Below are 25,463 nucleotides of genomic sequence, written 5' to 3' on the forward strand. Positions count from 1 at the left end.
ACTCCGATTTTCTCCCACAATCCAAAAATATACTGGTAGATAATTGGCTCCCAACAAATTAACCTTAGAATGTCTGTGTGCATGTACATGTGGAATGGAATACAGATTGTAAACTCCGCTGGGGCAAGGACTGATGTGAATGTTCAACTAAATAACTGTTAATAACTATTCTCTGTAAAGCGCTGCAGAATATGTGTGCGTTATATAAGAAACTGTTAATAAATAAATAATACTTACAAGATATTTAATTTATGTATTAGAGTTAAAAAAAACTGCAGCATTAGATTGTACCCAGTTATCAGTGCTTCAAACTGTTATCTAAACTGAGATATGTAAAACTATTTTAAAACGTTAATATTATACTATCGCCATTTGTCCACAGGCTTAGCTAACAAAGCATACTTGTAATGTGAATTTTGACTTTGTAGCACCGCCATGTGGCCAAGTGATACGTTTTCTCTATTATGAGTTATACTGTATGTTTATACTTTGCAGACGTGAACACAATCATTTTTTAGTCATAATAATTCTGATTTTATTCTGTAAAGTAAACTTGAAATATTAACAACATGAACATCTGGTTGTGGGATAAAGTCACTATGAGGTTTGATTGCCAAGAACTAGAGCCAAGATTGTATAATCACATCCATCCTCCCTATATCAGTAAATATATAAAAATTAACCCTCATACTGCAAACAAAAAGTGATAAAATCATAACACTGTAGATCTAAAGCCTCATAAGCATACAAATATATACACTGAATTGTATACAAATGACTTTCCAGGGTGTAAACATGTAGGGATGGGCAGCTATCTGCACTCCAGCTGTTTTTGAACTACATCTCCCATAATATTCTGCCATAATAAATGTGAAAAACTATCCATAACTAGTATATGATCCTGTAGGTAAATGTTCTAAGAGCCGGTCTTGCTGTCAGTTGAAAACTTATACCCACTTTCAGACAGAAAAGTCTGAAAATCCCACCAAATACACAGCATTTCAAATGCCGGGTCATTTTGCAGAGAGTAACCTGACCCTCCTTCACACAGAAGAACAAATTACCGTGTTGAAAATTTCTACCCGGTAATTTGCTGAATAACACGGGTATTTCTTCTGTGTGAAGGGGTCAACCCGAGTCATAAATCCCGTGTCCTCGACCCTGGTCAATTCCAGGGTCGGAGACACAGGATTTATGACCCAGGTGTACCCTTTCACACAGAAAAAGGAACTGCTTCACCCAGTAATTTTGTTTTCTGTCTGAAAGGGGTATTATAAACATTGCCAACGGTTTAGTGGTTAAAAACACAGTATTTACTAAGCATCAGTTTTGGAGTTCATTTTATTATTATTTATTATTATTATACTTTATTTATATGGCGCCACAAGGGATCCGCAGCACCCATTTACAGAGTTTACAGATTTAAGTAAAGCTGTGTACACACAGGGGCGATAGGGGCTGAAATCGTTGGAAATATGGTCGCAGGCGACCATATTGCCAATGATGGAAGTGCCCCCCAGCGATAAATCGCCGGGTTCGCGCTCCCGTTTTCAGCCCCATTATAATCGCTGGTCGCAGGAGCTTGCTCCTGCGACCAGCTAATTACCTCTGCTGCACCGCCCGGCAGAGGTTCCCTTTATTCAGCGACCATCTCTGGTCGCTGATGAAAAGGAGAAACTGAGCAATATATTGCTCAGCCATATATTGCTAGCAATATATGGCTGAGCAATATATCTCCCCTGTGTGTACGGGGCTAAAGAGAAAGAAAAGCATATGGGGGAAGAGGGCCCTGCAATCTCCCTCGTGGTGAAATGAGGGAGATTGCTAGACTAATGAGGGAGAGAGGGAGATTGCTGCTATTTCAGGGAGTCTCCTGCAAAATGCAGGAGGGTAGGCAGCTATGTCCCAACTGCCCTAGCCAGGTGACTCCAACATGCATTACTGGTCCCAGGCAAGTTACTAATACACATCACCGGTTTCATACTAGAACCCATCCATATGATTTCTCAAGTTTTTTACTTCCCTATTCAGTGCCTAATAGTCTTCTCAGTGATAATTTCATGCACAGAAACTTAATAAAACCTCCCAGCTTTCTAGACTTGGGGCCTTATTCTAGTTCACTCTTTCTGACAACATCCTTCTTAGATGGACAAAACCATGTGCACTGCAGGGGGGCAGATGTAAAATGTGCAGAGAGAATAAGATTTGGGTGAGTTATTTTGTTTCTGTGCAGGGTAAATACTGCCTGCTTTATTTTTACACTGCAATATAGATCTCACTTTGAAGTAAAACCCCACCCAAATCTAACTCTCTCTGCACAAGTAACATCTGCCCCACCTGCAGTGCACATGGTTTTGTCCATCTAAGAAGGATTTTGTCAGAAAGAGTGAACTAGAATAAGGCCCTTGGTCTCCAGTCTGACCCTGCACGGTAAACTCCAGTACAGATACAGAAACCTCCCCAGTCCTGACACAAGCTTTATTTCAATAACTTGAAACATTGTCCAATATGAGGCGATTTGAATCTTCTAAAACCCCATACACACTAGAGGATATTGTGAACAATATCACTCAGAAAGGGACATCTGAATGACATCGCTCATGTTGTCTAGTGTGTACACTTATATTGTTAGCAATGCGCCCTCCCGCACTTCGTTAATGATGATTGATGTCTTCTGAACAAGCAGGTCAGTTTACTGAAGGCATGTAGCCAAACAACCTGCCTGTTCAGTGGGTCTTGGTGATGTCACTGAACGATGTCGGCGGGCCAATATCGTTTAGGGTGTATGTGCAATATAACCGCCACAGTACAGGTCATTTAGTGTGTATGGGGCTTTAGAGGGGATGCGATCATTTGGGCTACAGCATTATGGTCGACAGTCATTAGGTCGACATGGGAAAAGGTCGACATGGTTCTAGGTCGAAAGGTCATTAGTTCGACAGTTCATTAGTTCGACAGTGTATAGGTCGACAGTCAAAAGGTCGACATGGAGTTTTTCACAGTTTTTTGAGCCAACATGTGTTGACAGGTATCATTTCATGCCCTACCATCCACTAGGGCATGGTGTGAGAGTAAAATAGTGTGCCATAAAAAAACAGTGAAAACCCCATGTCGACCTTTTGACTGTAGACCTAGACATTGTCGAACTAATGGCCTGTCGAACTAACAACCTGTTGAACTAATGACCTTTCGACCTATAACCATGTCGACCTTTTCCCATGTCGACCTAATGGTGTCGACATAATGACTGTCGACCATCATGCTGTAGACCAAATTATCCCAACACCTTTAGAGAGTCTTGGAATCCTTTTTATATTAATATTGTTATTTATGTAGTCACATCAAAATGACTTGATCTGAATCAATCAAAAGTATTTAGGTGGAATATTCCCTCTACAAGCTCCCAAAGAAATTAGCACAGCTTGGGGCAAAAGTACTAGCATGGCTGTGCTTGTAGTGTTTATCAAATCAGAAATATTTGTATTTGTACTGCACTTAAAATGAAGCGGACTTGGGCCCTTATTCTGATCGGTGCGGCCTGATCAGAATATGCGGCCACGACCGTGCAGGCGAATCCCCGCCTTCCATACGGATCGCCACCTCCGTCCGTACGCGGATATGTGGCGATCCGCATGAAATTGGACGGGGATACGCCTCCTCCGTCGTGGGAGCAGCCCCTGCATTCGATGGTCGCCGAACATCGAATGCAGGGCCGCACGCTCCACCAGGTCCCGCCACACAAGACCACACGGACACTTGTACGTGTGAAATCATGTATGGGGGCGGGCAGCTGACATCCGCCGATGTCAGATGCCCGCCCCCTACACACGCGTCACGGCCTCATTACCATGCATACGCCCCGCGTTTGCATGGGAACGCCCATGAAACGCGGGGCGTATGCATAGGGTAATGAGGCTAAGTAGCCCCTCACGCCCCTCTACGCCCCCTGTGCGGCGTGTCAAGAATATGTGCGGCAAAATCGCCTGCACATGCGCAGTGACCTCTGCACATGCGCAGACGATAACCATCGGCGGGACGTCCGCATGCGGTAAAATCCGCACCGACCAGAATAAGGCCCTTGGTCTGACTTGAGGTTTCTGTATTTGCCTAATAAGCCCGATGCTATTGCTGATGATGGTGATGATGATGATGGATGCCGATAAATAATGTAAAAACTGATTCCAAAATTCAACCACATTGCACATTTTTTATTTTCAGTGCAGACATAACATACAGTAACACAGTGACCTCTTAGCAGCAGTTGTCTCTAACATTTACTCAATATGAACACACATGACCAAATGACAATATGTTCTAAATTAATAGGTTGAACTAGATCAGGGGTTCTCAAACTATTTGCTCTGGGACCCCATGAGACAGTAAATAATATTACAGGACCCCAGCAAGTTACCACAGAATGGCCGCTGTGTGGTTAGTGAAGTGACCACTATTGTGACAGGGAGGCAGTAGGTAATTATGGGATTGAAAAGGGTGAAAGGGGGATGGAAGAGGGAAGCAGAGGGTGTCTACTTAATGAGTTATCTCCTGTCCCCCCTCAACAAACACATTAGTCTGATGGTCAGCAACATGGAGTCGTGACCCCATGCGGAGGTGGTCGGGACCCACTTTGGGGTCAGGACCCACAGTTTGAGAACCGCTGAACTAGATGGACGCAAGTCTTTATTCAGCCTCACCTACTATGTTACTATGTAATACATTCTGCTTTACAGTCTCTAAATACTGAATATATCCCTACCAAGAATAAGGACAATACAAATAATTCAGGGGGAGGGGAGGAAAGTCATGGGAGATTTCATTGTCGGAGATGTGCAGGATAGAGATATTCTTTCCTAAAAATGTCAGGTTGTGTAGGAATTATTCTTGTGACCAAATATCTATATCATTTATTATGAATGAAGTTGCTCAATTAAATTTTTTGGATGATGGGGGAATTCAATATAATTGGAAGGTAGAAAAGAGTAAGAATCCTTGAAGGAGATAAAATGTATAGGCTCTAAAACATCCCTGTCATATCATTGCGCTGCTCCAGCACATGTGACATCATAATGTCATGTGAAGAGAACAGGGCAACTGCAACTATGACACAGATTCCTCAAGACACTCCAAAATTACTGTTTCAAGGTTGTTGGGTGCTCTTCCAGGTGGGTGCCGGATAGCTGACAGACAGGCAGGATCGGGACAGTCATTAGCCCGACATTGGGATACCGACTGTTAAAACCCAGACACTCAAGGTCCTGACGGCCACCGGCTATTCTCTCTTCTGTGGGTCCACGCCCCCCATAGAGGGAGAATAGAATAGGTGGCAAGGGTAGCGAGCCACTGTGCCCGCAGCTTGGTGAGTGCAGCAGTGACCATTCAAGGTGTTTCAGTGTGCTCCCCCCGCTGAGTCCGGGCAGTCGGGATCCCGACTGTCGAGGTCATATACCACACCCTTCCAGGTACCCTGTAAGCCAAATTAGGCCCTGTGCAATGTCACCATTCACACCCTCCTAATTATGACCAAGATTGTAATTTACAAAAGAAGTGAACTACAATGTACAGTATAAACAAGTGCTAGGATGAATTCAATTTGTTTTAATATACAAACAGCTTATACAGTATTGCAAAAGTTGGACTGATTTTATTTTGTGACACAAGGACAAATAAATATGAACTTTATCTACAAATATCCTATTTTAAAGCTGGCGTAAAATATAACATTTTTAGCTTTATTAGTTCACTGCAAAATATAACATTTTTCACAAATATTAAAACTTCTGGTACCTCTAAGGCCAGTTACATACTAAGACGCTATTGGTGCGATTTGCCATTACAGAACAACAAATCATGCTGATCGTCTAATGGGTACCTGTGGTTGCATGCTCCTGAGGTTGCAGGCACATCTTCTGGTTGGCCTTGCTGCAGGGCCAACCAGAAGATACTGTATGATGCGTGACCCAGTGCAGTGTAATGAAGGACAGAATGAGATCTCATTCCATCATTTAGTAAATTTTGTGACGTGTATGGGCAATCTAGTATGGTCCATCCTAAAGGAAATTCAGCCAGATATATAAAAACTGGCCTTAATTCCTACAATATACAGTATAGGTATTTTTAATTTTTTGCATCATCATATTTACCTCATATAACCCCTGTATCATTGCCATTGAAGCAGTTGATGCAATTTTAACAATTGTAACCCCCCCTATTCTGCTATTCTAGGCTTGGGAGGTTATAGAGCATTTCCCTGCATAGGCCTACCTACACCCACATTTTGTGGCCTGGTAATGATCTTACTGCTGGGTTTATAAATCATTTAGTACTAGCTCATTTTGTCCAGCGCTGAACACAGACTCTGCAATTCATCTTTTATCTGATTGAGCCCAGTCCTGACTTTCTGAAAAGAGTCTAGCACTTCAATGCTGCAAGTAAATGGATCATAACGAAGGTAAAATGGCTTCTTCATCTTCGCAGCATATTGCCTGCAATGAAAAATAAACAATTATTGTTAACATTTTTCAGCATTATTTGGCTTTGCAAAGGTCTTTGGTACTTGTTTCCTAGCACAGCGCCCATCGCATACCATACTTAGTGGTGTGCGATGCGATATTCATGTTTAATTAACAGGAGTGCTTGTACAATGAAATATCGCATAGTATTGCATACCAGCAAATATCATGCAATGCGATTTTTAATTGTACAACCACCCTGATGGGTGCTTTCAATGTTAGCTGCACCCCCATTGGCAATGCCACCCCCACTATCTTCGCCAACCCGAAGTGTTGCGAGCGGCTGTGATACGCGTCCTCCGACCTTTTCATACCCCCCCTATCCACGTCGGTGTGGAGTTGATTTTAGATAGTGTGGCGAGCGCAGCGAGCCTGAAGCATGGCGAGCACAGCGAACCCCGCGAGGGGACGCAAAGTATGAGCCCGAAGCGTGGCTAGCGCAGTGAGCCCCGCGAGAGGAGGCGGAATACATGTAAAGTAATCCGTGTCCCCTCGCGGGGCTCTCTGCGCTCGCCACACTTCGGGCTTTCTAAAATCATCTCCACGCCAACGTGGATAGTGGGGGTATGAAAAGGTCAAAGGATGCGTACCGCCGCCCCTCGCGGGTTCGCTGCGCTCGCCACGCTTCGGGTTTCCGTTGATAGTGGGGGTGGCATTGTCAATGGGGGACCATTTAACATTGAAAGCACCCATCAGGGTGCTTGTACAATTAAAAATCGAATCGCATCGAATCGCATCGCATGCTGCTATATTATATATTATATTGTTTTTTTTTTCATGTGTATTATTAAATACTTTAAGACCACTGGTAAAATACCTCAAGATTTGTAGCTTGAAATGTTTAAATTCCCCTAGTATTGAAATATAGTATAGTACTCATTAGAAGTACAGACTTTTCCATAGACAACTTTGCAGGAGCTGAAAGTCTTCTTTCCTAGTATTTCATAAATAAGTCTTTATTCTCTTACTTATGTTCTGGCCATTGTAAAGGACCCAATAAGCGGTCCTCGGGTCAGAGTCGGAGGTCAAACATGCTGCACATAAGATAAATTGTATGTGCAGCCATCAGATGCACATCAGGGGTGCTTTTACTGGATTCAGTATGAAATCCCGGCGGTCGGGATCCCGGCATTCAAAATCCCGACGCCGGAATCCCGACCGCCTAAATCCCGACAAGGGGGGGACGTGGATCGCCCCCCCTTGCGCACTCGCTGCGCTCGCCACGCAGCGGGCCCGGTGCCTCGCTATGCTTGGCACACTAATTTATTCTCCCTCCAGGGGTGTCATGGACACCCACGGAGGGAGAAAGTGTCGGGATTTCGGCGGTCGGGATTCCAGCGTCGGGATTCTGAACGCCGGGATCCCGACCGCTGGGATTTAAACTGCATCCCGCTTTTACTACCAGCGATGTAATGCATCTGATTTCCCTTGGCCGCTCCCTGAGAGTCAGCAAACTTTGTGAAAACTACAGTAATACTTGAATCATTCTCCAAACGTGAGTGGCAGTGCCTCTCTATACACAGCCACCACTGCACGTCACTGGTGTGTGTGTGTATGTAAGCTATGTGTGTATAAGCTTACATTGTGTGTGTCTGTATTTATGTAGTATGTATGTATGCATGTATGCATGTATGTATGTTGTTTTCTCTTTCTAATGTTATTTCATATCAACCGATTACCTTGATTTTTATTTAAATTCAAATGATAAATCTAGTAGTTTTTTAAGGGCCCCTTGTCTTAAGTACTCTGGGCCCCTTTAAGCCTTTATCTGGCTCTGCATATATACTGTATGTGCATAAATACAACCCATTGACCTCACGGCATGTTAATGAAAAAACAAGCAGCTCTCAGTAATGCCAATATTCAAACAGTTGTTTTTTCCCAAATTAGATATTGGATACATAAATATCAGTGGTCATAAATCCTCTCATTAAAAAATCAGTGATCATAAATACTCACATTTCCACCCTTATAAAGCCATCAATTTAATTCTAAAACCCTTTTCTCAACTTAACAGTAGTAGTGTATTCCAGTGGACACCTGCTCACTATTAGACCCCATGGAAAATAATTTCCTAGAGACCACTGGGGCAGATGTATGAAGCCTGGTAAAGTGGTAATAAAGTAAAAGGTGATAACGCCTCAGCCAATCAACGTCTGTATACGCACATGCAGGGTGGGTTCTGAGTACCCAACCCACCTCCCACCTGCCGATATATACATGCTTGCTGAGTGTATGGATGTTATGTGTGTGCATGCTGTGTGTATGTATGCTTTGTGTGTATATCTGATGCAGTGTATGTGCTCAATCCTCACATTTGACGTCCAACATGGGGCCTACAGCTGGAATTTACAATACAGTGGAAGGACCTCTGGTAAGAACGGCTACTGTACCGGGCAAGTTTTTTTTCTGTGATAGAAAACTGAAACAGTCCCTCAACCAGCGCTTATATCATGTGCATGGATTACTTTCCTTCTCAGGATTTCCTCATGCACCTCCTTTCTTGTATCCTCACAAGGGCGAATCCGTATCACAATACCAGAGGGATAATATATGTGAAGATATAAACATGGAACATCATCGCATAAAACTGTATTTAAATTTAAAACAATCTCATAAAATAGGTACAATTAAAAATTTCCACACATATGAGTAGGCATACAAGTACAATAGACTGTGTGCATAGGCTCTAGAAGAGGTAATTACCAGATGGAACAGAACTGTTAAGGGAAAACAGTTCAAGCAGGCATATGAAAATCGCATACAGATCCCGGGTCACGCAGGTGCTTCCAAAGTCTGCAGGTAACCTCCTCTCCTTGGCGTCTGCCAGCCTGTGTCCACCAATGCGTTTCGGATCCCTCTCTGGATCCTTTATCAAGGTGTATGCCCATATTCCTACCAGGACCAATATTTATAGTGCACATAAACCAATAAAAACTGCTCCTTTTCCTTCGAATTTGCGGGTGTAAATGAAGTCTGTATCCGGGTGTGACGTCCGCGTCACTTCCGGTTCCGGCTATGTCCCTTTTCTATGGGTGTAGAGGAAGTCCGTTTTCCGGGAGTAAGCGTCCACGTCACTTCCGGTTCCGGCTTTATCACATTCCTACAGGTGTATATGAAGCCTGTTGCCGGGTGTAGGTGACATCCGCAGCACTTCCGGTTTCGGCTGCGGCCAATTCCCGGTTATACACAGCATAGGGCTTCTTCATTTGCTTTACACAATATTCAGGTGTCCCTGCTTTTGGTATGCGGCAAAGGTCCGATCACGTGACCTATGGTTATGGGCAGATTCTTGCCCTTACATCAGTCCTTATTGCCCTTACTTGAATAGGAGTCCAGCTTTGCTTTACAGACAAATAAATAGATTCAAAAGTATGAGTTTAAAATAACAACACAATGAATTAAAAGCAGCAAATGTACAAATGCATATCATAAAAACCACTTAAGCTCAAAATCTGCATTTATTCCATTGGGCTTAAGTGTGTTAAAATTGTAGATCATTTGCATCTCAGTTCTAGCTAACTGGGTGCTCAGATCTCTTCTTCTATTGTTCCCTTCTACATATTTAATACCCATAAATAATTTAATGGGACTTATGGAACATGCATGGACAGATTTAAAGTGTTGAGATAAGGAGTGTGTTCCACACCCTTCTCAATATTTCGAATATGTTCTCCCATGTGTATTTTAAGTGGACGTGAAGTCCTACCAATATAATACTTTTCACATGAACACCCAATGAGATAAATGACATTTTTCACATTACAGGTGATAAACTCTTCGATTTTATGTTCAATACCATTTATAGTGATAGTTTCCACTTTTTTCTCTCCCTTTATGTTAATACATGCTTTACAACACCGGCACCTATGAAATTCTCTCGTTCTAATCCCCCTCCTTAAAGTATTGCTCGGATTTACAAAGTTATATCCATTTGGATAGCTGCCATCACAAAAATTGGCTTAATTGCATCCCCCAAGGTCAATTTAAACGTTTAAAACGTAACTGCACATGTGGTGCCCCAGGACTGTGTAACCACACCCCCATTGCAGGACACTAGGGGGTTAACAGCCAGGGCGCCAGGGGTTAACAGTGCCCCAGGGTTTCGCGCCGCAGAGAGTGACTGATGGGCTAAGACAGGCAGGGATTGGCTGGGAAGGCCGAAGAGGAGGAGAGAAGGGAAGCTCAGGGCGTGCTGGGAAGAAGGAAAGGAGAGAGAGCTCACGTGTGGACGGCGGCGTGGTGGAGAGGAAGAGCGGATGGAAGCCGCGAGACAGAGAGCGGAGGACGACGCTAGCCGGGCGTCGCGGGGAAGCAGCGTCACAGCTGATCTGCAGTGACCCCGACGCCGGCCGAGTGACCCGCTAGACGACGCGGAGGAGAAGACCGGGAGGCTGACCGCCCAGCCGCTTCCCCCTATCCAGCTACAGGAGAGCCGGCGGAGTCACGGAGTGGGGCAACGCTGCGCCTGCAGCGCCCCCACTAGTGCGCCCCGGTGAAGAGGACCCAGCCCAGCAGAGACGCCAGCGGGGTAAAGAGCCGAGCCGCTGATCGTGACGGGCAGGAGTCTGCAACTGCATCCTGCCCTCAGGTACCTACTCTCAGGCCAGCCTGCCACCACCACTGGCACTCAGCAGCGCAACCCCAGTGCCACCCTCCGCACCTGCAGCAGAGGACTCCCCTGTCAATGACTGCCTAGCCACAGTAGTGTGACCCCAGTGCTGCCACCCACCAACGGACACCCCAGCAGCTTAATCCAGTCCAACCCCAGTGCTCCTCGCCTGCATATAGAAGTGGGAAACTAACACTAGGACATCCCCCACCTTCCACCCGGGACCTACTGGAGACATTGAGAGAGGTCTCAAGGGACCCAGATCCTCTCCGGGGAGTCCCAACTCCCATGCTGTGAGTTGCACTTTCCCCAGCATTAACTTTTAGTCCACTTGGCCATTAGTGAGGCAACAGTGCCATCTCGTGGCCGCCCTAGGAAATTGCATCCTAGGCATCCAGAGGCAATTCCTCAGGACACACTGTAAGCCTTGATTTTCCGGAAACGTCTGGGACATTGATAGTCCGCTAGGAGCCCAACGCATGGGCGGACAGCCTAAATGATCTCATAAGTCACTCTTTTGCAGGTGGCCTTTGGGGAATGGTATTTTTATACAAATTCTGTCAGTGTTTTACGTATTATGATAAATGCCTTAATGTTATGTGGTTAAGCACAGTATGTAGAGTGAGACTGACGGAGAACTTCTGTGTTAACAGCACCGGTGTGGTATAGCGATTCAGTGGTAATATTAAAGCAGGGGTGTTTGCCCCACAGCGCACCGTCCGGTACTTGTAACAGGAGAAGCGCCTGTAGTCAATTTAGACTTGCGGGAGTGCATAGACCCCGATTTATTGCCGTGTAATTATTGTGCCCTATTCCTGCACTACTGTCTGGCCGAGGGGGTCAGTGGTCAATGGTGACCTTAATTCCGAGAATAAACCTGAGTTGTACCGCAGAACATTGTCCTCTTTCATTGAAGTGTCCCTCTCCCATCCGTCGGAGAACAGAAGGACGGACGAACCTGAACCGACCCTGAAGTATCAAGGTAAGGGGAACTCGTTCCCTTCGAGCACCGGCCACCACACACAGATTAGAAAACCTATAGAGAACAAGTGAGAAATATGGCAGACAAATTTGTTGAAAGTGGGTATAATAAGGATACTGTGGAAGCAGAAATGAGAAAAGTAGAGGCTATAAAAAGAACTGATCTGTTGAAATATAAATTGAGAATCCACCTGTAGATAAAGATAACAATAAGAAATGGGCTTTTATCACTAATTATAATAATCAACATAAAAAAATTGAATACTCGATAAAGAAACATTGGCATCTATTAAAAAAAAGATCCCATTAATGGTATTGAACATAAAATCGAAGAGTTTATCACCTGTAATGTGAAAAATGTCATTTATCTCATTGGGTGTTTATGTGAAAAGTATTTTATTGGTAGGACTTCACGTCCACTTAAAATACGCATGGGAGAACATATTCAAAATATTGAGAAGGGTGTGGAAACACACTCCTTATCTCAACACTTTAAATCTGTCCATGCATGTTCCATAAGTCACATTAAATTATTTATGGGTATTAAATATGTAAAAGGGCATCTCAGTTCTAGCTAACCTAGTTAGCTAGAACTGAGATGCAAATGATCTACAATTTTAACACACTTAAGCCCAATGGAACAAATGCAGATTTTGAGCTTAAGTGGTTTTTATGATATGCATTTGTACATTTGCTGATTTTAATTCATTGTGTTGTTATTTTAAACTCATACTTTTGAATCTATTTATTTGTCTGTAAAGCAAAGCTGGACTCCTATTCAAGTAAGGGCAATAAGGACTGATGTAAGGGCAAGAATCTGCCCATAACCATAGGTCACGTGATCGGACCTTTGCCGCATACCAAAAGCAGGGACACCTGAATATTGTGTAAAGCAAATGAAGGAGCCCTATGCTGTGTATAACCGGGAATTGGCCGCAGCCGAAACTGGAAGTGCCGCGGACGTCACCTACACCTGGCAACAGGCTTCATCTACACCTGTAGGAATGTGATATAGCCGGAACCGGAAGTGACGCGGACGCTTACTCCCGGAAAACGGACTTCATCTACACCCATAAAAATGGGACATAGCCGGAACCGGAAGTGACACGGACGTCACTTACACCCGGAAACGAACTTCATTTACACCCGCGAATTCGCGGGAAAAGGGGCTGTTTTTCTTGGTTTATGTGCACTATAAATATTGGTCCTGGTAGGAATATGGGCATACACCTTGATAAAAGATCCAGTGAGGGATCCGAAATGCGTTGGTGGACACAGGCTGGCAGACGCCAAGGAGAGGAGGTTACCTGCAGACTTTGTAAGCACCTGAGTGACCCGGGATCCGTATGTGATTTTCATATGCCTGCTTGAACTGTTTTCGCTTAACAGTTCTGTTCCATCTGGTAATTACCTCTTCTAGAGCCTATGCACACAGTCTATTGTACTTGTATGCCTACTCATATGTGTGGAAATTTTTAATTGTACCTATTTTATGAGATTGTTGGAAATTAAAATACAGTTTTATGCGATGATGTTCCATGTTTATATCTTCACAAATATTATCCCTCTGGTATTGTGATACGGATTCGCCCTTGAGAGGATACAAGAAAGGAGGTGCATGAGGAAATCCTGAAAAGGAAAGTAATCCATGCACATGATATAAGCGCTGGTTGAGGGACTTTTTCAATTTTCTATCACGTATTATCTGTGTTTGGGGTAATGAAGAAATACCCATGAAATAGTACCATCCTAGCAGCTTATTGCGCACTGTGGTGAATACTGTTTGTTCTGTATTTTGCAACGTTTTTTTTCTCCCTTGGTTGCAATCGTGCAGCTGGCCTGAATGCCAGGAAGGGTTAATTGAAGCGTGTCTTGAGTACTGGTTAGCCTGTGCAAACCTCTTTAATTTGTGCCTGTAGTAGAGGAACAGGGCAACTTGGAGTTGATAGCCGTGGGTACAAGGCAGCCACCTTAAAGGGCCATCATACCATTAAATTTGTTTGCTGTTTTGGTGTTAAATAGCCATCAAAGCAGGCGGGTGTAACCTTGGTCTGTTTTTTAAGTCTGATACATTATATTAAGCCTCCTATGTTGCCCTTAAAGGGGAAGCACAGGGCAAAATGGCGGAATTACTAAAAAAAGTTTGTTGACCTGGTCGCTGGGCAGCAGGCTCAGGTCCAGATTATACTGTGTATGAGGGGCAGCAGAAGATGGCTAGCAGTCAGCAGAATATGGCTGAAACACAGCAAACCCAGATGCAGAGTCAGTAGACTCAGATTCAAATGTTGCATGACTAGCTAAATGCGATGTAGAAAGTGAGCCAGAGCGGGAGAGGCTAGCGAAGCTCGCCCCAGCTGATGTCATAGATGCATTAATTTGCACGTTTGAGCACAATGGCCGAGCATTTGGGATGGCCTGCGGAGGAATGGTCTGACAGGCTGGCTCCCTGTTTAACAGGAGAGGCACAGCGAGCATATGTGGATAAAGCTGTAACATACAATAAAATTAATCACATTGATAAAAAACAACAGTATGTATATCCAGATCAAGTGTTGGAAAGGAGGGAGCTTGGTGTTTAGCTAAAAAAAAAACCTGCACTGTACCCAATAGCAGCAGTCCCGGTATAATGGAGTCCACACAGTGAAAGGCATCCTGGGGGTTGGAAGGATTGACTCTATGGTTGGACAGAGAGCCAATCTGAAACCTCAGCAAGTTTTTAGCAAATGTAGTCAGGATTATTTCCGCCAAAGACATCCAATGGAGGGACTAAGGACAGATGAATAAGCAGGAAAGTCCAATGAAGAAAAGTCAGACAGTACTGCCCTTGATCTGGATCACTATCAACACCTTGATAAAGCTGGCGTTTGGACCAGTGAAACACCTACTGTAGCTCCCCCCTTCCAACACTTGATCTGGATATACATACTGTTGTTTTTTATCAATGTGATTAATTTTATTGTATTTTACAGCTTTGTGTATTAAATTTGTTATCCAATTGATTCACCTAGTAAAGGTCTGATTTAGTGCTGCTACAGTATGTTGTCTTTTTTTTTTTTTTGTGGTCCAATAGGGGACTGACCATCCCCTACCATAGCAGCAGCTTTAAGCAAACAACTCCTGTAACAAGCGCTCTTATCTTTAACTTTACGTTAAGCCTGTTCTTCAGCATATGCGGATAAGACTGGGGGTGAGGCGTGCTAATATCCTGGCCTTAAAGAGGCTATACTTGACAGAATTGGAGTGACAGGGCTCAGCAAAGCCAAAAATTCCATGATGTACAACTGGATGATTCTGAGCCTCTCAGGATTCAGCTGGCCAAACTAGCCAGGCTGGCCAAGGCCTGGTTGCAGCCGAATAAAAAATCTGCAGTATTGTGGATAAAGTCACACTGGACCAGGCTATGTGGGTGTTAAACCAATCGATACAGCAGTGGGCCCTTCAGGCTGACCACCAGACATTTGAGGGGCTGACAGTGGTAATTGAGTTGGTAGAAAATGTAGCCAAGAGTCTGTACCTTACTACTCGATTTAACAAAAGGTTATTGGCAGATTCCTCCCAGAGGGCTTATTTCAGTAATACCATATGGTTTACCTGGTGCCCCAGCAACCTTCCAGAGAGCTATGAATAAGTTGCTGCAACAGAGGATATGCAGCTGCATATTTAGATGACATTGTTATCTTCAGCTCTCATTGGGAATCACACCTACCAAAAGTAGAGGCAGTTTTAAAGTCTTTACAGACACACAGTTTTACCGTCAACCCTGAGAAATGTTCCATTGTATGGTGGAAGCCAAGTATTTGTTGTACATTGTGGGCAAGTTTAACCTTAGCCTAGTAAAGTAGAAGCAGTCCTCACCTGTCCTAATCCTAAATGTAAGTCACAATTTAGGACATTTCTCAGTCTGGTGGGATATTATCGCAGATTCATTCGAGATTTTGCCACTAGAGCAGCTCCAAAAACCGAATGTCTTCAAAAAACCTTCCACAGACAAGATAATGTGGTCTAGACCCGTGGAAACTGCTTGGCAGGATTTAAGATGAGCTTTGTGTACTGAGCCTGTCTTGCAAGCTCCTGATATTAATACACAAAATGTTATTACAGACGAATGCCTGTAGAGAATTAGATTTGGGTGAGTTATTGTTTCTGTGCAGGGAAAATACGGACTGCTTTATTTTTACACGGCAACATAGATCTCACTTTGAAGTAAAACCCCACCGAAATCTAAATCTCTCTGCATGTTCAGATTACCAGCATTGCGTGGAACAGAGCTCCAATCTAAAGGCTTATTTATTTTGAAGCCCCATATTTGGATTTGCATCAGTTTATCATTGATTGATTTTGATTTTATATGATTTGTAAGTATCTGGAAGGATATCAAATGCTTCAGACCTCTTTGGTGACTCCAAATTGAACTCAATAAATATGGAGCCTAAAATAATTATATAGAATTATACCAAATAAAAGCATCTCTTATCTTGTGTGATTTTAAAACCCTATATAGGGGAATACCTCCCCAATTATTGGATACCCTGCAAGGATAGAAATAAAAATCATATGTATTGGAAGACTTGGTGAAGTCATTGTTGACGAAACGTGTTGGGTTTCTTTGTACTGTTGACATCTAATGAATATTTTAATAAAGAACATCTTGTGGATGAACAACGCCTCTTTTACCGTGTTGGAGATTACGAACAATCCCTTTGAAGCTTATGGTGTTAACCAAGTGTTATGGGCGCCAAATCCCTATTGGGTTGTATATATATATATATATATATATTTATATATATATATATATATGTGTGTGTGTGTGTGTCTGCTGCGTGTGTAGCTGGTGCGTTATCATCTTTCCCTGTATCAATTTATAAAGCTTGATACATCTGCCACAATGGGGCAAACTGGACACGTCTATACTACTTACTACAGAAAAATGTACACCGAACATCCAATACACTATTTGTTATCTCTATAGATTTAGCAGAATAAATGATCATATTTAGTTGATTAAATAAGTATGACATTTAGTTGGTTGAGCTAATAAATCATCCAATGAAAGCTCTATCAGGCATGTCCAACGTTGGCCCTCCAGATGTTTTTAAACTACACATCCCAGCATGCTTTGCAATAGTTTTAGCATTCTCTAATAGCAAAACTGTGGCAAAGCATGCTGGGATGTGTAGTTTCACAACATCTGGAGGGCCAACGTTGGACATGCCTGCTCTATATAGTGTTCAGGGATTTAAAAAAAAAAAATACAGTGATCCAAAATGCATTAATCTGTCCAGTAATTCATATTTTAGTAAAATGTTACAAAATATTGTACCTTGACTAGAGAACTGGACATATTCAATATTAATATTACATTTCTAAAAAATATTTTTCTTACACTATACAGTACAAACATAATTTAGCATTTACAGGGAACCTGCTGTAGCAAATGCAACTACATTTTTTTTTTAGGTTTAAATGTTATTTCATTGTTTTCAGGAAATTATTAGAACTGTGGGGTAGATGTATAAAGCAGTGGTAATGGAAGAGAAGTGAACCAGAGGAGAAGTGGCCCATGGCAACCAATCAGCATTGATGTAACAAATATAATTTGCATAATATAAAATTATACTGAGCAGCTGATTGGTTGCCATGGGCCACTTCTCCTCTGGCTCACTTCTCTTTCCTTATCACTGCTTCATACATCTACCCCACAGTGTATAACAGAACAAGAGCATTGTTTAGATAGTGATAGTGTATATATTTAATTCATGTTATCACCGTAGTTTGTCTTTGGAGTTTTCCAAGCTTTCAGATACAAAATATACTGGCTGGAAGGAATTGTCCTGGTATGGTTGGACTGCAGTGACTTCTGGGTCAAAGGGCTTAAGTTCAGGCTTATTTGATAATGCATACTGAAAATACAAGCAATTAAAACATAAATAAGACAACACATAATATAAAATATAGTACAATTTGACAAGCTGGGGTGACTTCAAAATACTGGCTCATGCTTAGTGACAGTAACTTATTGTAACACTGCTTGTATCATAAGTCTTGCACATATTCCGCAGCGCTTTACAGAGAATAGTTGAACATTCATATCAGTTCCTGCCCCAGTGGAGCTTACAATCTATATTCCCTACCACATGTACATGCACACACATTCACTCTGGGTTTAATTTTGTTGGGAGTCAATTAACCTACCAGTATACAGTATCTAGCTAAACCAAAACCTGGTTGGATCTTCCATTAGTTCGGAATTTAGATTTTAAACAAAATTTTGGGGGTTTGGATGAACTGTTTTCATTGTTTTGTATCAATTTTGATCAATGCTTATTATAGATTTTTATAGATTAACCTGAAAGGGGTATAGTTCTGTAGCTTCTCGGCAGGTCATATCAAATCTTAAAGCTGCACTAATATTAAGTGAAAATCGCGGCGTATTTGGTACGTACAGTAACAATAGTATTCATTTAAATTTTGAACTCAAACCAAGCAAAAAGACTTGTGACTATACCCCAGACCTGCTCCATGACAGAGTTAAGAAGTAACCAGCACAGGTACTGTTAATGCGAAGAGGGCATTCATGCTGGTCTACTTAGAATGGCATTCACTTTGTTGATTTTCAATTGAAATTACTAAGATGACTGTCTCTTCCCTGTGCCCCTATCTCCCTATCACCCTCTCTCTCATGTCCCTCTCTGCCTTTCCTAGGCATTACCCTCTCACGGTCATAGGAATACTGCATTCCCTTTGAAAACACATCCTTGTTAGGCCACACCAACTTTTCTATGCATAGGTATTGACTAGATAGTAAGCCCCACTAGGACAGGGACTGGGTACTGTAAATTCGTTTGACATTGTCTAGGTCGACACCAAAAGGTCAACATGCACAAGGTTAACAGTGAGAAAAAGTCAACACAAGCTTAATAGGTCGACATGAGCTTTCTCGTGTCCACCACATGGTATCGAGAGAAATCATCTGTAAAGCGCTGCGGGATATGTGTGCTCTATAAATAAAAACTGTTAATAAATAAAAAATATATTTTCTATAAAAAAAAAATTGTCTGTCTGTCTGTCTGTCTGTCTATATTAGCATTTATTTAAAGAAATTCTTACCACAAGCTCCCCATAAGATGATAGAAGGCCAGCTCCATAGGCTTTTATAGAACCATTTTGCTTGCAGAGTCCAAATTCAATAGTGAACCAATACAGCTGAAATTTAGGACATGATTTGTTTTATAAACTTGCCGGTATACTGTACACTACTTCAGTTTGCAAGAGTACTGTTACCACTGCCATCAGGGTTCTGCACACTATCATCAATACCTTAACCCTTTGAGTTCCAACATCTCTGTGAGAGATGTTAAAAATATCCGCTATAAATGCCAGCGTTGCTCACATTTGTTATATAAATTTTAAAAAAAAATTTTGTGTAAGAAAATGTTATATTTCCTATACAAGGAAAACATTACAGATCATTATGATGAATAAAAATGTTTGCTTGGCAATTTCCCCACAAATTTTGACAAATTCACTTTTGACTAAAAGGGTTAAACAGTTTCTACCTAGATTTTTCCAAGCCCCAAAAACAAATTTAATATCTGCTATTGTATATTCCCCATGTGGAAAATTGGGCTGTTTGTGGTGTTTTAAAGGGGGGAGGGGATATATAATTTGTGACACATTACTTGGAACATCATGTCAGGAATATTTATATATATTATTGTGTGTGGTTGATTATGGACAGTTATTGTGGATAAAATTAGTTTTCAATAGTGTTTAGATTTTATTAAATTACCTTTTTTTATTACCTTAATTGCCTTTTTATGCTGTTAACATTTCCTTTTGTGCTAATACATTGAGCACATTGATATTAAGCTAATATCTAGAATTTTGTCCCTTATATGGTTGATATCAATTAATCATTTTCCTTTTCCTTGCATTAAATAAACCATAAGAATTTAGGAAAATGCAAATACTTTACAGCACACGGGTAGATTTATTATCTGACGATCAGGGGAATATGCGCTATCCCCGTGCCTTATGACAGGGGATAGCGCTTCCCCTGATCTATGAAATCCGCTGAGCGGATGTCTTACATGCGGTGGTGTGGGGCAGGAGGCATAGCGCAGCTACAATATTTTGTGATGCACACCTGCCTCCTGCCTGATTTATGATCGGTCAGCATCTCTGACCGATCCGCTGCCTGCGGCTCTCGACTTCGACTGCTGCATGCGGCGATGCCCTATGCCTACAGCAGGGACAGCGTGGCCCTGCTGCTGGCTCTGAGCTGCGCTGGGGATCTCGCGAGAGTAGCGAGATCCCGCGCATGCCCAGTCAGCCGGCCGGGGGGGAAGGAGACGGCGCATCAGTATTAATTGATGCGCTGTCTCCAAGAGGGGACATCGCCGGAGGAGGGATTTAATGCTCCACCGCTTCGGCCGGCAAGATGTTGATATATCTTGTTGGTGTGCCCTCCTGCTTCGCCTCGCTAATGAGTCGAAGCAGGAACCGTTTAGCGCCACTATAATAAATATACCCCACAGTTTTGCAGAGCAGACATTGTTTTTTTTCACATAAAACATGCAATTTTGCACAGTCACCCATTGTTATGTATGACAGTATGTATTTGCAGGGTGTCTGATAACATACAGTAAGTTGGGGATTTGAGGTCGTTCCCTGTTAAATGAGTGGGCGCACCTATGCTTGCACCTATAATAGAAATTGAACATTGGCACTTTGTGCAGCTCTGAATAAGGATCTAAGGCAGTGGTTTCCAAACTGTACCGCGCCCTAGAGTATCTTTTTTTTTTTTTTACGATGCCCCTAATCCATAACTTTCTTATTGAGAAATGTAAAAAATAAATTTTTTAAAACAAAGTAAATTGTGCTGGCCTGCTAGTATCTTTTGGGGTTACTCTGTGTCTTTTAAGCCCACCCACCGCTCAAACAGGCCACCTCCCCCATTGGTAGGGCGAATGGATGTCTTGCATAAACAGCCATTTGCAGCCTATTGGAGGACACCCACATCATTGGATGGTCGCCAATCATCCAATAATGTGAAAGTACACGCAAAACTAAGACCCTCTCAGGTGTCTTAGCTTTGCTTGTGTTCTGGAGGGGAACATGGCAGGCACTGCAAGCCCCTGGCACCCACGTCATCAGGGCATTACCATGGGAACGCCCAGTATTTTGATGAGAACGCACATGAAACACTTGGCGTTACCATGGGCGCATCCCCTGGCCCCCCAGCCACACTGTTGTGTGCAAGCACCCGGTGAACACTCTGTTTGCCATGGCCGCTCGCACCAGGGCATGAACGTGCACAAAAATGTACATGCGCACGCGCAAAAGAAAAACACAATTCCATGCAAATTCGCAGAATAAGGTCCCTAGGCTCAGTTTTTTGGTGCGGGACCGCATAACTGAGGGACCAGCACATCCCCTAGTCGAATCCAGGGGTGGGGGATGCATCCACCGACCTGCTCCATGGGAGTGGGGGTGCGGCCTGATGGCGACCTGCTACATGGGGGGTGTGGGTACAGCTCAACTGGCTCCACAGGTGGTGCGAGCGCTGCTCATTTGGCTCCACGGGGGGTGGGGGGTTCTGCTGACCTACTCCCAAGTGCCTCCATCCAGCTGCCGCGCCCACAGGTGGTGGCGCCGGCCCTGTCTACATACGTTATGACTGGATGCCCCAAGCACTGGTTTTGCCTATTACAGTGACCATAAATAATTTGAATTTATCCTGCACCATCAACCCAGGGTACCACGGCACACAGTTTGGGAACCACTGCTCTAAGGGGTTTATTTATTAAGATTAGAGTTCTGTTGAAGATGGGATGTTGCTATGGGCAATAAATCAAATTTGTTCTATTATCTTCTAGAAGTGCTAAAAAATTAAGAAGTTGATTCTGATTGGTTTCCCATAGCAACATCCAATTTTCAATAGACCTCCCATTTAGTAAATAAACCCCTAAGTTTACCCATTTACTATTTTAGTCAAGCTATTTGAAAAGGTATACCAAGATAACTGGATACACAAGGAGGTAACAAGGACCTGCTTACATATGTAGGAAAAGGAATCAGGGGCTGGCTGGCAACTTTTAGCCTGTGAGGTAAGTCCAGAGCACTGGCCCATAAATAACAGTCACAGACCGCGACGTCAGCTCCGACCCCGTTCCTGTTTCTATCACAGCACCAGAGTAAGTCCTGTGCTACGCACAGACTGCACACACTAGGAAAATCATTTGATTAAATTAAATTAAATTATTGCAAATGGATTTGCAGATAATCGCAGTCCTGTGCAATTTTTACAAGCTTATTGCACACTGTAATGCCCATTACACATTATGCCACACACCGTGATGCCCAGTACATGCTACGCTACACACCATGATGCCCATTACATACTACGGCACACACCGTGATGCCCATTTCACGCTATGCCACACACTGTGATGCCCATTACAGGTTAAGCCAGATATTGTGATGCCCATTACACGTTATGCCAGGGCTGAAGAAATTTTATGTTAATGTAGGAGCCAGGATAAAAGAGCTAGGCAAGCCAAAAATTTACACTATAATGCCTATTATGCGTCACACACCCATTACATTACACCATGTGCCATAATGCCCATTACACATTATACCAAACCACGTAATGCCCATTACACATTATACCAAACACTGTGATGCCCATTACACATTATGCCACAATGTAATGCCCATTACATATAATACCACACGCCGTGTTGCCTATTACATTTTATGCCATATAAGTGCCAATTACCTACATGCTTGTTGCTACGGGTTTCTTGTTTGATGCCAGGGGTTGCATGCTAGAACACCTGGGGTTGTATGCTCTATGTCAAGGGTTGCATCGTGGAACGCTCCCATTTGCTGAGCTGCCTGCTCTTGGGGCTGCCTGGGTGCAAGTGAGGGTGCAGAATGACTTGACTGTCCCTTTTCACTGCCTCCTGGAGTCTGGGGACTTGGGCACCGCTGGACAGGGCACACAGTGGGGGGTGAGGGACAGCCATTGGCTGCTCTGCATCCTGAATTCCTGGGGAGGCTGGCCACAGTGTGGGCCAGTCACTGGGGCCTAGGTGCTGCCAGCCAGGGCAAATGGTGGGGGGGGGGTGAACCGGTGAGGGACTTTACTGCGCCTGCCACCTGCCGCCTGTGAGACCACTACTAGTCAGTCTCATGCCACCCACAGCGCGGCTGCAGACATCACGTCACATGCTGGAGCAGGAGGTGCCTTGGGGAGGGCACATAACACACACTGTTCCTCCTCCTCCCTGCATGAGCCGCCCACAGCATAGAGTCAGTGTAGTGAATCAGTGATTGCTGGCTGGGCTGCGGGTGGGCTAGGCTATGGCTGACGCTTTAAATACACTGGACCACCAGGGCCCTTTTCAATATTTAACCCGGCCCGCGGCACCAATTGATAAAGCGGCCCGGGGGGCACATGGCACCCTGTCCCCCGGCCCAGCCCGCCACTGAAAGGAATACATATCAATAATTACATACTTACAGTAGACAACTTTTCAATATCTTTATCAGATGCTCCTAGTGATGCCAGACCAATATCCTGTAAATATAAATAATAGCTAATTTTTTATAGTTTGACATTTTGTATTTATGCAAGTCAAAAATCGCCTTACAATCGTACAATAAACTATTCTTCCTTCCTAGCATCAATCTATTTTAGTTCAGTTTTTAGTGCATTTTTATTTTAACACTTGTTTTTTTCTGTGTTATGGATTATGGACAACAATAAATATATATTTGGTACTTGTTTCCTATCTGGGCGCCCAGGTTTTCTACGTACGGCACCGTAATGAAATCGGATTGCATCGCATCGGATTCGGTACTCGATGATGTATGATGGCATACGATGCTATCCGATCCGATCCGATTTCATTTGAAATCGCATCGCATGTGGTGACACGATCAACCTGATTTTTACATTGGAATCAATGTTAAATGGTCCCTGAGACCCGATTTTACATTGATTTCAATGTAATAACCCCGCAAACCCACGATTTGTATAGAAAACCCCCCCTGATGGTTTAAAATGCGCCTCCATTGTTAACGCCACCCCAGTATTGATGTCAACCCGAAGCGTGGTGAGCGCAGCGAGCCCGCGAGGGGCGGCGGTACGCGTCCTCCGACTTTTTCATACCCCCACTATCCACGTCGGCGTGGAGTTGAGAATAGAATAGTGTGGCGAGCCCGAAGCGTGGCGAGCGCAGCGAGCCCCACGAGGGGACGCGGATACCTGTGAAGCCCGCGAGGGGACACGGATACCTGTGAAGTATCCGCGTCCCCTCGCGGGGCTCGCTGCGCTCGCCACGCTTCGGGCTCGGTGGCTCGCTGCGCTCGCCACACTATTCTATTCTCAACTCCACGCCGACGTGGATAGTGGGGGTATGAAAAAGTCGGAGGACGCGTACCGACGCCGCTCGCCACGCTTCGGGTTGACGTCAATACTGTGTTTCTGTGCAGATGTGACAAGGGGAGGGCTTTGAAGGGTAAATAAATACAGTAGTGTTACAGATGGGCCATCCTATGGGCCAACCATAAAAGCGGGAACGAAATTGGATCGCATCGTTCAATATCGTGTATGTGCATTTGTGGTATCCGATGCGATGCGATCCGATTTTTATACGGAGAATAGCATGGTGCGCAATTAACGTAGCGGGCGCCCAGATAGGAAACAAGTACCATATATTTTATATATATATATATATATGTTGGACAATGAAGCACATTGGTGGACATAGACCATCATTTATATTTTATTTTTATCACACAGATACATACAGAGGCCATATCAAAAGCCATCTCTATTAATGGCCTTATTTAAGATTGATATCATGATGGTGAAAAAACATCACTGTATCTATGGCAAATCCATGGAATTGTTAGAATGTCCTCCTTCTCCTAGTTTCAGACCTTATATAAAGGGGTCCTCTTTTGTAGGCTGACTATAATTTCCACAGGTACCCAATTGGATTCTAATGGACAAGAGGACGTGGCCTATGGTGGAAGCCATAGGTAAGTATGTATGAGTGATTGTAGAATTAATTAAAGATTTAGTTTTTTATTATTACAAATACCAGAGGGCCCTTTAATGCCCCTCATGCTGGTATTTGTGGTTCTTCAAATCCCTGCATGTGGGGGTGACTTTCTGGGACTTGTAGTTCCACAACAAAACTCAATAGTTTATTCTATTTTTACACCAAAAATCAGCCTGGTGCCCACAGCCCTGGGGAATTAGGGACAACCCCAGGCTTCAGCCCTGGCAGGGGTTATCCTGGAGGGTGGACCCCTTTACTGGGGGGATCCCCACTCCCCCAGGG

The 25,463-nt window shown here is 43.5% G+C and overlaps 1 protein-coding gene across 1 annotated transcript in view; it reads right to left on the reverse strand.

Moving 5' to 3' along the window:
- Positions 1-4,198: 4,198 nt before the first annotated feature.
- Positions 4,199-25,463, reverse strand: part of LOC146074310 (tyrosine 3-monooxygenase-like) — a 46,502-nt gene continuing 25,237 nt past the window's right edge. Inside the window, exons 10-13 of the mRNA XM_083182253.1 lie at positions 23,633-23,689; positions 19,210-19,305; positions 17,869-18,002; positions 4,199-6,482 (exon numbers count right to left, since the gene is read on the reverse strand). Coding sequence (XP_083038379.1) covers positions 6,323-6,482; positions 17,869-18,002; positions 19,210-19,305; positions 23,633-23,689 — 447 coding nt within the window. The 3' untranslated portion in view covers positions 4,199-6,322. The remainder of the gene's footprint in view (positions 6,483-17,868; positions 18,003-19,209; positions 19,306-23,632; positions 23,690-25,463) is intronic.

This window comes from Crinia signifera, chromosome 4 (genome assembly GCF_055691185.1).
Source record: "Crinia signifera chromosome 4, ASM5569118v1, whole genome shotgun sequence".
Classification (NCBI taxonomy): domain Eukaryota; kingdom Metazoa; phylum Chordata; class Amphibia; order Anura; family Myobatrachidae; genus Crinia; species Crinia signifera.